Here is a 12,377-nt window from a genome sequence, read left to right on the forward strand (position 1 = left end):
GTACTAAGTCTCCGGACGCATGCGGAGAAACGAAAGCTAGGACAAATATCACTGTCCACCCAAACCCAGCGCAATTCGCACTAACCCCATTTTGCACATGCTTCCCCCTCTCCTATCCCTCCGCGCATGAAACCCAATCCGAAACCGGCTGGAACCGGCTCCACACGTTGCCTCCACTGCCTCCAATCCATCAGCAGCCCCCAGCCTCCGATCAGGCAGAGGGTGGCCAGGACCAGTTCGGGGAGAACGAGAGGCGGGGAGAGCGAGAGGGCAGGGAGAGTGAGAGGGTGGGGACAGCGCGAGGCGGGGAGACCGAGAGGTGGGGAGAGCGAGAGGGTGGGGAGAGCGAAAGGTGGGGAGAGGGTCGGGAGAGCGAGAGGTGGGGAGAGAGCAAGGCGGGTGTGGTGTATGTAGCACACAAATCACTGACTCCACACGGTCTGGTGTTAATCTAACTGCTGTGACATTCGTCCTTTGTTGAACAGCCTCAGAGTGCCTCTCAGGTGTGGTGGTCAGCCTTTTATATTGCCTGTTGCAGGTACATTCAGGTTTCCCACCACAGCGCCCTCTGTGGTGTACCATTGTGCTTATATTACATTTAAGGTACCAGGACGATACACACTTCAATACATAACATCACACTTCCCCCCCACCATGACTCAGGATGACGATACACACATCAATACATAACATCTCACTTCCCCTCCCCAGTCCCGAAGCCGTCGCCGGGGATCTCGACCTTGTTTGTCCAACGGAAGGCAGGTAGACATTGACAGTGCGTTAGTATGGTACATGTTATCTGGTACATTAACTAGTTATTGACTGGTAACGGATTCCTGATTTCCTTGTTAGCTCTTATCATTAATTGTACTTCATATCCATTATTTTACACAAATATAGTAGCCATTCAGCATTAAAATATTAATTCTTATTATAAATCCGCCATCTCACATTAACATAGCTCATTTTAGACTCGCTCTGCCTTACAGAAGTCCTTTGTGGGGACCACCATATGGTAAGGCCCTTTTAAGACTTCCGGGTGCATTTCCTTTTTAAGGTGCCATCTTTGATGCAGGAGGATTCCACGAGGCTTCTCCTTGGGCACCGCCATCTTTGATGCTCTGCTGCTCTGGATACAAGGCCGCCGCCATCTTGCTCTCCGCCGCTCCGGATGCCCTCCGCCGCCGCAGCCTCCGCTCCCCTCCGCTGCCACCTGACTTGCCGCCTCTCCTGCGGCCATCGTCGTCGCTTCTCCGGCGGCCACCGTAGCCGCCTCCTCTGCGGCTGCTGTGGCCGCAGACCTCCAGCTGCTGCCGCCGTCCAACTCTCCCTCTGCGTGGGCCCCTCCGATCCGTCAGCCATCCTGGATCCCTCGCACCCCGCCCGCAGCGCCCCGCCGGCTCACCCCCTTCCCTCCACTAGGCCCCTCTCTGCAGGGCTGCTTGCCTGTGGGGGCTGAGGCTGCAGGATCTCGGTGTGAGGTCCGGGGCTGGGGCTTGCCTGTGGGTGGATTGAGGCTGCAGCTCCAGCGGTCGGCGCAGCTCTCTGGGGACCCGGGGCACGGCAGCACCCCGGGGAGCAGCAGCCTGTGGAGTGGTGAAGTCTTCCCAGCTCCCACGGACCGTCCCCATCCACCTCCGGCCGAGGAGTGTCGGCCCATCGCCTGCAATGACCCACAGAGGTAAAGCGTGCGTCTCGTCCCCGTGGGATACCTGCACCTCCGCTCTGCCAAGAACAGGTATTAGTTCCCTGGTGTAGGTACGCAGCTTTGCCGTGACTGGGACCAGCTTGGGTCGTGCAGCTGGGTTAATCCACAGCTTATCAAAAGTTCTCCGACTCATCAACGACGGACCCGAGCCCGTGTCCACTTCCATACTCACTGGGACTCCGTTGATTTTTACTTCCCTTATCACTGGGGGCGAATCGTCGGTACACGTGTACAGTCCCAACACCTCATCATCTTCTGCCTGCTTCTCGCTGGATGGTGGATCGTCCCCCATCTCCTCAGCCACATGGTGAGTCTGATTTATTTTACACATACGCTGAAGGTGGCCTTTCGTGTGGCAGGTATTGCATGTGTACTCCGCAAACCTGCACTGGTGAGCCCCATGGCTTCCTCCACAGCGCCAGTATGGTGCTGCTTGATTGGCCCCCCTCAGCGAACTCTGAGTTCCAGGACCCCGAGGTCCGTGCTCTCTGCTCCAGGCAGAGCCACGTTCTGCAGTTTTGTCCGTGGTGGGCGCTATCCTGTGGACAGTGCCTGCCGGGTTCGAGACTGTGTGGATTATTTGCTTGGTTCTGCAAGTCAAGGTCATATATGCCCGGCTGATGGCGATGGCCTTTGTCAGAGTGACTGTGGGTTCCGTGGCTAACAGCTTGTGAAGGAGGCCCTCATGGCCAATCCCCATAACGAAAACGTCCCGTAACGCCTCGTCAAGGTGTGCGCCAAGATCACACGGCGCCGCAAGTCTCCTGAGGTCCGCAGCATATTTGGTGACATCCTGGCCCTCGGGTCTGCAGTGATGGTAAAATTTGTATCTGGCCGTGAGGATGCTCTCCTTCGGTTTCAACTGGTCACGAATGAGTTCAGTCAGCTCCTCGTATGACTTGTCCCTGGCGTTCCCAGGTGCCAGCAAATCCCTGACGCGACAGTAAACCTCCTCTCCACAACTGGAGAGCAACATCGCCTTACGCTTCTCTCTCATTGCGTCCGTGTCCTCCGTCAGGTCGTTTGCTGTGAAGTAGTACTCGAGCCTTTCCGTAAAGGCCTCCCAATCATTGCCCATGGTAAAATCCTTTAGTGAGCTCAGAGTAGCCATGGTTGCGTGGAGTTCGTCTGCTTCCTTGTCGCCAATGTGGTGTATGTAGCACACAAATCACTGAGTCCACACGGTCTGGTGTTAATCTAACTGCTGTGACCTTCGTCCTTTATTGAACAGCGTCAGAGTGCCTCTCAGGTGTAGTGGTCAGCCTTATATCGTGCCTGTTCAAGGTACTTCCAGGTTTCCCACCACAGCGGCCTCTGTGGTGTACCATTGTGCTAATATTACATTTAAGGTACCAGGATGATACACACATCAATACATATCAGCGGGGAGAGCGAGAGGTGGGGAGAGAGTGAGAGGTGGGAAGAGAGCGAGGCGGGGAGAGCGAGAGGTGGGGAGAGCGAGAGGGTGGGAGAGCGAGAGGCGGGGAGAGCGAGAGGCGGGGAGAGCGAGAGGCGGGGGGAGCGAGAGGCGGGGAGAGCGAGAGGTGGGGAGAGCGAGAGGTGGGGAGAGCGAGAGGTGGGGAGAGCGAGAGGTGGGGAGAGCGAGAGGGTGGGGAGAGAGCGAGGCGGGGAGAGTGAGAGGTGGGGAGAGCGAGAGGTGGGGAGAGCGAAAGGTGGGGAGAGCGAGAGGGCGGAGAGAGCGAGAGATGGGGAGAGCGAGAGGTGGGGAGAGCGAGAGGCGGGGAGAGCGAGAGGCGGGGAGAGCGAGAGGTGGGGAGAGCGAGAGGGTGGGGAGAGCGAGAGGCTGGGAGAGCGAGAGGTGGGGAGAGCGAGAGGTGGGGAGAGCGAGAGGGTGGGGAGAGAGCGAGGCGGGGAGAGCGAAAGGTGGGGAGAGAGCGAGAGGGCGGAGAGAGCGAGAGACGGGGAGAGCGAGAGACGGGGGGAGAGTGGGCCGGTGGGGAGAGTGAGAGGCGGGGAGAGCGAGAGGTGGGGAGAGTGATAGTGTGGGAGAGCGAGAGGTGGGGAGAGCGAGAGGTGGGGAGAGCGATAGTGTGGGAGAGCGAGAGGTGGGGAGAGCGAGAGGTGGGGAGAGTGAGAGGTGGGGAGAGCGAGAGGTGGGGAGAGCGAGAGGGTGGGAGAGCGAGAGGTGGGGAGAGCGAGAAGGTGGGAAAGCGAGAGGGTGGGGAGAGCGAGAGGGTGGGAAAGCGAGAGGTGGGGAGAGCGAGAGGTGGGGAGAGTGATAGTGTGGGAGAGCGAGAGGTGGGGAGAGCGAGAGGTGGGGAGAGCGAGAGGTGGGGAGAGCGAGAGGTGGGGAGAGCGAGAGGGTGGGAGAGCGAGAGGTGGGGAGAGCGAGAGGTGGGGAGAGCGAGAGGCGGGGAGAGCGAGAGGCGGGGAGAGCGAGAGGTGGGGAGAGCGAGAGGTGGGAAGAGCGATAGGGTGGGAGAGCGAGAGGTGGGGGAGCGAGAGGCGGGGAGAGCGAGAGGTGGGGAGAGCGAGAGGTGGGAAGAGCGATAGGGTGGGGAAAGCGAGAGGCGGGGGGAGCGAGAGGGTGGGGAGAGCGAGAGTTGGGAAGAGTGAGAGGTGGGGAGAGCAAGAGGCGGGGAGAGAGCAAGAGGTGGGGAGAGACCGAGGCGGGGAGAGCGAGAGGCGGGGAGAGCGAGAGGCGGGGAGAGCGAGAGGCGCGGGGAGCGAGAGGTGGGGAGAGCGAGAGGCGCGGGGAGCGAGAGGCGGGGAGAGCGAGAGGGTGGGAGAGCGAGAGGGTGGGGAGAGCGAGAGGTGGGGAGAGCGAGAGGCGGGGAGAGCGAGAGGCGCGGGGAGCGAGAGGTGCGGGGAGCGAGAGGTGGGGAGAGCGAGAGGGTGGGAGAGCGAGAGGGTGGGGAGAGCGAGAGGTGGGGAGAGCGAGAGATGGGGAGAGCGAGAGGTGGGGAGAGCGAGAGGCGGGGAGAGCGAGAGGCGGGGAGAGCGAGAGGCGGGGAGAGCGAGAGGTGGGGAGAGCGAGAGGGTGGGGAGAGCGAGAGGCTGGGAGAGCGAGAGGTGGGGAGAGCGAGAGGTGGGGAGAGCGAGAGGGTGGGGAGAGAGCGAGGCGGGGAGAGCGAAAGGTGGGGAGAGAGCGAGAGGGCGGAGAGAGCGAGAGACGGGGAGAGCGAGAGACGGGGGGAGAGTGGGCCGGTGGGGAGAGTGAGAGGCGGGGAGAGCGAGAGGTGGGGAGAGTGATAGTGTGGGAGAGCGAGAGGTGGGGAGAGCGAGAGGTGGGGAGAGCGATAGTGTGGGAGAGCGAGAGGTGGGGAGAGCGAGAGGATGGGGAGAGCGAGAGGTGGGGAGAGCGAGAGATGGGGAGAGCGAGAGGTGGGGAGAGCGAGAGGCGGGGAGAGCGAGAGGCGGGGAGAGCGAGAGGGTGGGAGAGCGAGAGGGTGGGAGAGCGAGAGACGGGGAGAGCGAGAGACGGGGGGAGCGAGAGGCGGGGGGAGCGAGAGGCGGGGAGAGCGAGAGGTGGGGAGAGCGAGAGGTGGGGAGAGCGAGAGGTGGGGAGAGCGCGAGGGTGGGAGAGCGCGAGACGGGGGGAGCGAGAGACGGGGGGAGCGAGAGGCGGGGAGAGCGAGAGGCGGGGGGAGCGAGAGGCGGGGAGAGCGAGAGGCGGGGAGAGCGAGAGGCGGGGAGAGCGAGAGGCGGGGGGAGCGAGAGGCGGGGGGAGCGAGAGGCGGGGAGAGCGAGAGGCGGGGGGAGCGAGAGGTGGGGAGAGCGAGAGGGTGGGGAGAGAGCGAGGCGGGGAGAGCGAAAGGTGGGGAGAGAGCGAGAGACGGGGAGAGCGAGAGACGGGGGGAGAGTGGGCCGGTGGGGAGAGCGAGAGGCGGGGAGAGTGAGAGACGGGGAGAGCGAGAGGTGGGGAGAGTGATAGTGTGGGAGAGCGAGAGGTGGGGAGAGCGAGAGGTGGGGAGAGCGAGAGGGTGGGAAAGCGAGAGGCGGGGAGAGCGAGAAGGTGGGAAAGCGAGAGGGTGGGGAGAGCGAGAGGGTGGGAAAGCAAGAGGTGGGGAGAGCGAGAGGTGGGGAGAGTGATAGTGTGGGATGAGCGAGAGGTGGGGAGAGCGAGAGGTGGGGAGAGCGAGAGGTGGGGAGAGCATGAGGTGGGGAGAGCGAGAGGTGGGGAGAGCGAGAGGTGGGGAGAGTGAGAGGTGGGGAGAGCGAGAGGGTGGGGAGAGCGAGAGGGTGGGAAAGCGAGAGGCGGGGAGAGCGAGAGGTGGGGAGAGCGAGAGGTGGGGAGAGCGAGAGGGTGGGGAGAGCGAGAGGGTGGGGAGAGCGAGAGATGGGGAGAGCGAGAGGTGGGGAGAGCGAGAGGGTGGGAAAGCGAGAGGGTGGGGAGAGCGAGAGGTGGGGAGAGCGAGAGGCGGGGGGAGCGAGAGGGTGGGGAGAGCGAGAGGTGGGGAGAGACCGAGGCGGGGAGAGCGAGAGGGTGGGGAGAGCGAGAGGTGGGGAGAGCGAGAGGTGGGGAGAGCGAGAGACAGGAAGAGCAGACCGGTGGCGAAAGCGAGAGGCAGGGAGAAGGCAAGGCGGGGGAGCGAGAGGGCGGGGAGAGCGGGCCGGTGGGGAGAGCGAGCATGGGGGTGGGGGGAGGAGGTGGGAGAGAGAGACTGGATTGGAGAGAGAGCTTGAGGGGGGGGGGAGGGGGAGAGAGAGCAAGCTGCGGGGGAGGAGGGGTAGAGAGAGCGAGCTTGGGGTGGGTGGGAAGAGAGAGACACAGGTGTGGGGGGATGAATACATAGATGACCTGGAAGAGGGGACAGAGTGTAGTGTAACAAAATTTGCAGATGACACAAAGATTAGTGGGAAAGCGGGTTGTGTAGAGGACACAGAGAGGCTGCAAAGAGATTTGGATAGGTTAAGCGAATGGGCTAAGGTTTGGCAGATGGAATACAATGTCGGAAAGTGTGAGGTCATCCACCTTGGGGAAAAAAAACAGTATAAGGGAATATTATTTGAATGGGGAGAAATTACAACATGCTGAGGTGCAGAGGGACCTGGGGGTCCTTGTGCATGAATCCCAAAAAGTTAGTTTGCAGGTGCAGCAGGTAATCAGGAAGGCGAATGGAATGTTGGACTTCATTGCGAGAGGGATGGAGTACAAAAGCAGGGAGATCCTGCTGCAACTGTATAAGGTATTGGTGAGGCCGCACCTGGAGTACTGCATGCAGTTTTGGTCACCTTACTTAAGGAAGGATATACTGGCTTTCGAGGGGGTACAGAGACGATTCACTAGGCTGATTCCGGAGATGAGGGGGTTACCTTATGATGATAGTTTGAGTAGACTGGGTCTTTACTCGTTGGAGTTCAGAAGGATGAGGGGTGATCTTATAGAAACATTTAAAATAATGAAAGGGATAGACAAGATAGAGGCAGAGAGATTGTTTCTACTGGTAGGGGAGACTAGAACTAGGGGGCACAGCCTCAAAATATGGGGGAGCCAATTTAAAACCGAGTTGAGAAGGAATTTCGTCTCCCAGAGGGTTGTGAATCTGTGGAATTCTCTGCCCAAGAAAGCAGTTGAGGCTAGCTCATTGAATGTATTCAGGTCACAGATAGATAGATTTTTAACCAATAAGGGAATTAAGGGTCACGGGGAGAGGGCGGGTAAGTGGAGCTGAGTCCACGCCCAGATCAGCCATGATCTTATTGAATGGTGGAGCAGGCTCGAGGGGCTAGCTGGCCTACTCCTGTTCCTAATTCTTATGTTCTTATGTTCTTATGTATGGGGAGAGAGGGAACTCAAAGAAGATGGATCACATTCTTCCAACTTCCTGGTGCGTGCAAGCTTGGTGTGCTACAAGAGATATCGTTGGGGTGGATGAAATCCAGAAGTCACAAAACTCACTATTCACTTCATACCCAATAAACCTGTTAACAATCCGCACACAATGCCCCATCTATGAGGGGGGTTTGGGGTTTGCAAGGTCTTGCGCTTGGGTAAGGGTCTTCAGCTGGGGGAGGGTTGCACTGTCGCTGAGGTAATGGACTTCGGCTGGAACTTGGTGGCTTTTGGGGAGATCTACCCTCTGTGGCTTCTGAAGTCAAAATGGATCGAATTACAAATTGGAAAGTCACTCAGAACTTGGGCTGGGCGGTTCCAGTTACACATTCCAGAAGAACTTCAGAGTATGGCTTATCCACCAGGGGGACCAATCAGCAATAGGTCTGGAGAGCCAATCAGAGAAACGACTGCATTTCAGTTGGTACAAATAGATGCATCCATTGAGAAAAGTTCTGCACTGGATTTCCAGCCTAGATGTATGTGCTCAAGTCCCTGGAGTGGGACATGAACCAACAACAATCTGACTCAGAGAGGGAGAGTGCTGAACCAGAGCTGACATTCAAAAGCTACAATTCAGTGCAGATGTGCCTTGCCCTTTGGCCTTACAGCAGGAAAAATGGATTGCTGTTTACCAGGTTTTTTTTCTACCAAAGCTTGCAGTGCCCTTTGAGGCCTCACCTGGAATATTGTATTCAGTTTTGGTCTCCTAATCTGAGGAAGGATGTTCTTGCTATTGAGGGAGTGGAGCGAAGGTTCACAAGACTGATTCCCGGGGATGGCGGGACTGACGTATGAGGAGAGACTGGATCGACTGGGCCTGTATTCACTGGAGTTTAGAAGAATGAGAGGGGATCTCATAGAAACATGTAAAATTCTGACCGGGAGTGGACAGGTTACAATATACATCAATGATTTAGATGAAGGAATTGAGTGTAATATCTCCAAGTTTGCAGATGACACTAAACTGGGTGGTGGTGTGAGCTGTGAGAGGGATGCTAAGAGACTGCAGGGTGACTTGGACAGGTTAGATGAGTGGGCAAATGCATGGCAGATGAGGTATAATGTGGATAAATGTGAGGTTATCCACTTTGGGGGCAAAAACGCGAAGACAGAATATTATCTGAATGGTGGCAGATTAGGAAAAGGGAAGATGCAACGAGACCTGGGTGTCATGGTTCATCAGTCATTGAAAGTTGGCATACAGGTACAGCAGGCGGTGAAGAAGGTAAATGGTATGTTGGCCTTCATAACTAGGGGATTTGAGTATAGGAGCAGGGAGGTCCTACTGCAGTTGTACAGGGTCTTGGTGAGGCCTCACCTGGAATATTGTGTTCAGTTTTGGTCTCCTAATCTGAGGAAGGACATTCTTGCTATTGAGGGAGTGCAGCGAAGGTTCACCAGACTGATTCCCGGGATGGCAGGACTGACATATGAGGAGAGATTGGATCAACTGGGCCTTTATACATTGGAGTTTAGAAGGATGAGAGGGGATCTCATAGAAACATAAGATTCTGACGGGACTGGACAGGTTAGATGCGGGTCGAATGTTCCCGATGTTTGGGGAAGTCCAGAGCCAGGGGACACAGTCTTAGGATAAGGGATAGGCCATTTAGGACTGAGATGAGGAGAACTTTCTTCACTCAGAGAGTTGTTAACCTGTGGAATTCCCTGCCGTAGAGAGTTGTTGAGGCCAGTTCATTGGATATATTCAAGAGGGGGTTAGATATGGCCCTTAAGGCTAAAGGGAACAAGGGGTATGGAGAGAAAGCAGGAAAGGGGTACTGAGGTGAATGGTCAGCCATGATCTTATTAAATGGTGGTGCAGGCTCGAAGGGCCGAATGGCCTACTCCTGCACCTATTTTCTATGTTTCCAGTGCCAACCTGGAATTTGCACTGACTGATTTATAAAATTGCTACACTGCCACAGCACAGCTGCTGCCTGTCCCCTAAACCCGTTGCACACAGCAGCAGACAGACATCTGTGTCTCTCTCTCTCCCCTCTCTCCCTCCCTCCTTGCTCCAAGGGGTCTTTGCAGCGAGCGAATCAACCAAACCTGAAAGGCGGTGCCACCCCGCCGGTGCTGGGCGGCGGCGGCGGCGGCCAATCAGGAGCCGCGCTCGGCCCCGGGGGGCCAATGGGAGCAGGGAGGGGCGAGGCTCGCGCCGCTCTTCCGCCTGTCCAGTGTGGTTGGTGGGTCCCGCTGTCAGAGCCAGCTTTCAGCACCACTCCGCTGTCCAGTAAGTGACACACTCTCGCTGCTGCATTTCATTGTTAGCATCGTTTCAGGGGGACAGTCTGCAGCATGTCGCGTCCGGCCGAGTCAGCTGTCTGCAACGCAGGCGGAGTATCTTTGCATCTTATTAATGTCAATATTGACCTTTTTTGTTGTTGCAATGTGTGGCTTTCTTTCGCTTTGTCACTTTGTGTGCAACAGCCTCCCCACCACACCCCCCCTCCCAAAAAAAAAGATTTGCTGCAGAGACCCTGTGCTGAATGTGCAATGCAAGAGGGAGACGATGGGGATGAGGGGACGGGTTGGAGCGGGGGGGGGCGGGGGGGTGGGGGGAAGAACTGAATTGCCAAATCCAAGTTGAAAATGTCTTATGTATGCCCATGCACAGAATTTAGAAGAATGAGAGGGGATCTCGTAGAAAATTCTGACAGGACTGGACAGGTTAGATGCAGGAAGAATGTTCCCGATGTTTGGGGAAATCCAGAACCAGGGGTCACAGTCTAAGGGTAACGGGTAAGCCATTTAGGACCGAGATGAGGAGAAACTTCTTCACTCAGAGAATTGCGAACCTGTGGAATACTCTACCACAGAAAGTTGTTGAGGCCAGTTTGTTGGATATATTCAAAAGGGAGTTAGATGTGGCCCTTACGGCTAAAGGGATCAAGGGGTATGGAGAGAAAGCAGTAAAGGGGTACTGAGGCGAATGATCAGCCATGATCTTATTGAATGGTGGTGCAGGCTCGAAGGGCTGAATGGCCTACTCCTGCACCTATTTTCTATGTTTCTATGTAAAACTGGCCCAGAGTTTGCGTTAGTTTGCGCTATCAGCACAATCTGGGTGCAATCGGCGGGACCGGCGCAAAAGATCGCAGAAACTCATGCTTAAGTTATGTCGAGCGTAAATCAAATTTGCACCATCTTTATCGCTGGCCCACAAAACTGGCCATGCTCCCAGATTGAGATAACGAGCCATTATTTTGCGTCCTCTCCGGGTGCGTATGATGTGCGCATGCGCCCGAAGAGGCCCCACAAGTGCCGGTTCTCGGCGCGCAAAGCGCATGCGCCTCAACCCGGCATTTGCGAATTGTCAAAATGTCTTGTCAGTTCCAGCACATCCCTGGGAGAAGGGCCTTCGCAGGCAGAGATTTGGGTTATTTTCCCAATTCCTACCCAGCGAATGTCCTTCAAACTCTTACGTCTGGTAAAAGCAGGCATATGACCTGCTTTTACCAGTGTAACAGTTTTAAAAGATAGTAAAACAACATTTTATCAATAATTTTCATGCTAAAAATCCTGTCCAAGGTAAGTTTATTTTTACCCATTGCAAAATATATTAAAAAAAGTTCAAATAAATACATTTTTGGTGAAAACATTTAATTAAATTCAATTTCAATTAATTTTAAATACGTGAAGTGTTTTCCTTATTTATTTAAAACGTTTGTGTTTTGGGAGGTATCACCATTCATTGAAATAGTGATATCCATACAAACTGAACTCAGTATGACTGTGAATGGGGATACTCTATTTTAATCGGTTGGTACGGCCCACGTGATTCCAGGCTGCACATAAGTTCCTGGAATACGTGGGCCCCGCTTTACTGCGCAGCTAGGCTTCAGATCGCAAGTCTACGTCACTCCGGGTCCACCAGGTACTTTCGTTAAAAAAAAATTAGGTCGGAGGTGTCTGTCTGCAGGAAGCCTCCAACCGCAATTTCTGGGCCAATGAGGAGGATGAGTTTCCGCCCATTGCACCCGTTTGTGTCCATTTGTGGAGGATCTTCAAATTGAGCTTCTTAGGTGTACAGGCACTAGTAAGCATGTGTTAAAAGTTTTTGAATATTAAAAAAGATTTAATTTACTAAGAAACTGACTAGTGTACACCAATGAAACTGGTAAATGGTTCAGTATAATTTTTTAAGTAATTTACAATGATTTAAAATCAGATTACTCACAGTTGGTGGACTAGATACTTATTCAAAATAGTTATTTTTTGTGATAAACCCATTTTCCGCTGTATTAAAATGGATTTATCACAAAATAAAACCGCAGCAGGTTACCAATCTTAAATAAATCGAGGAATTATTATTTTTCAGAAAAAAAATAAACGATTACATTCTATTACGCTGACCGATTGCCCTAGTTCATACGTTTGTGATTATGCAAATGTATTGTGGCCACATGAACTGTAACCTAACCAGCGCTATTTCAAGCACAATTTGTGCCAATGTCCCGATTGAGCCCAAAGCAGAAACTGTACCTCAGATTATAATAGGAAGTCGTAGCAAGAATAACTGAAATGTGGCTGTACCTAGGTATAAAAGTTTACAGAGAGATAGGAAAGGAAGAAAAGCAGGAAGATTGGAGGCACTAGAGACAATATTGCAGCAATAAGTCATAAGGATTTGAAGAAGTGGGCCAAACAGAATCCCTTCGCAAAGGGTCAGTCGGATTCCTGGGAGTTTATTATAGGCCACAAAACAGTGAAAAGCAAATTGAGGATGAAATTGGAATATGAGCTGGAGATGCATGTATTAACAACAACTTGCATTTATATAGTGCTTCTAAAATAGTCACAGAAGCATAATCAGGTAAAAAAAAATGGGCGCTAAGCCAAAGGAGGAGTTATTCAGCAGGT

General features: G+C 54.6%; 1 protein-coding gene across 3 annotated transcripts in view; it reads left to right on the forward strand.

The window, feature by feature from the left end:
- Positions 1–1,157: 1,157 nt before the first annotated feature.
- Positions 1,158–12,377, forward strand: part of wdr17 (WD repeat domain 17) — a 330,335-nt gene continuing 319,115 nt past the window's right edge. For 2 of the 3 annotated variants that reach the window (XM_070878342.1, XM_070878333.1), the window contains exon 1: positions 1,158–2,015. Coding sequence is in view for 1 of the 3 variants with exons in the window: in XM_070878333.1 (XP_070734434.1) it covers positions 2,013–2,015 (3 nt within the window). In the remaining 2 variants the exon portion in view is untranslated. Of the gene's footprint in view, positions 2,016–9,701; positions 9,748–12,377 lie in introns of those variants that run through there. The other variant, XM_070878351.1, reaches the window with a different exon arrangement.

This window comes from Pristiophorus japonicus, chromosome 1 (assembly GCF_044704955.1).
Source record: "Pristiophorus japonicus isolate sPriJap1 chromosome 1, sPriJap1.hap1, whole genome shotgun sequence".
Taxonomy (NCBI): Eukaryota; Metazoa; Chordata; class Chondrichthyes; family Pristiophoridae; genus Pristiophorus; species Pristiophorus japonicus.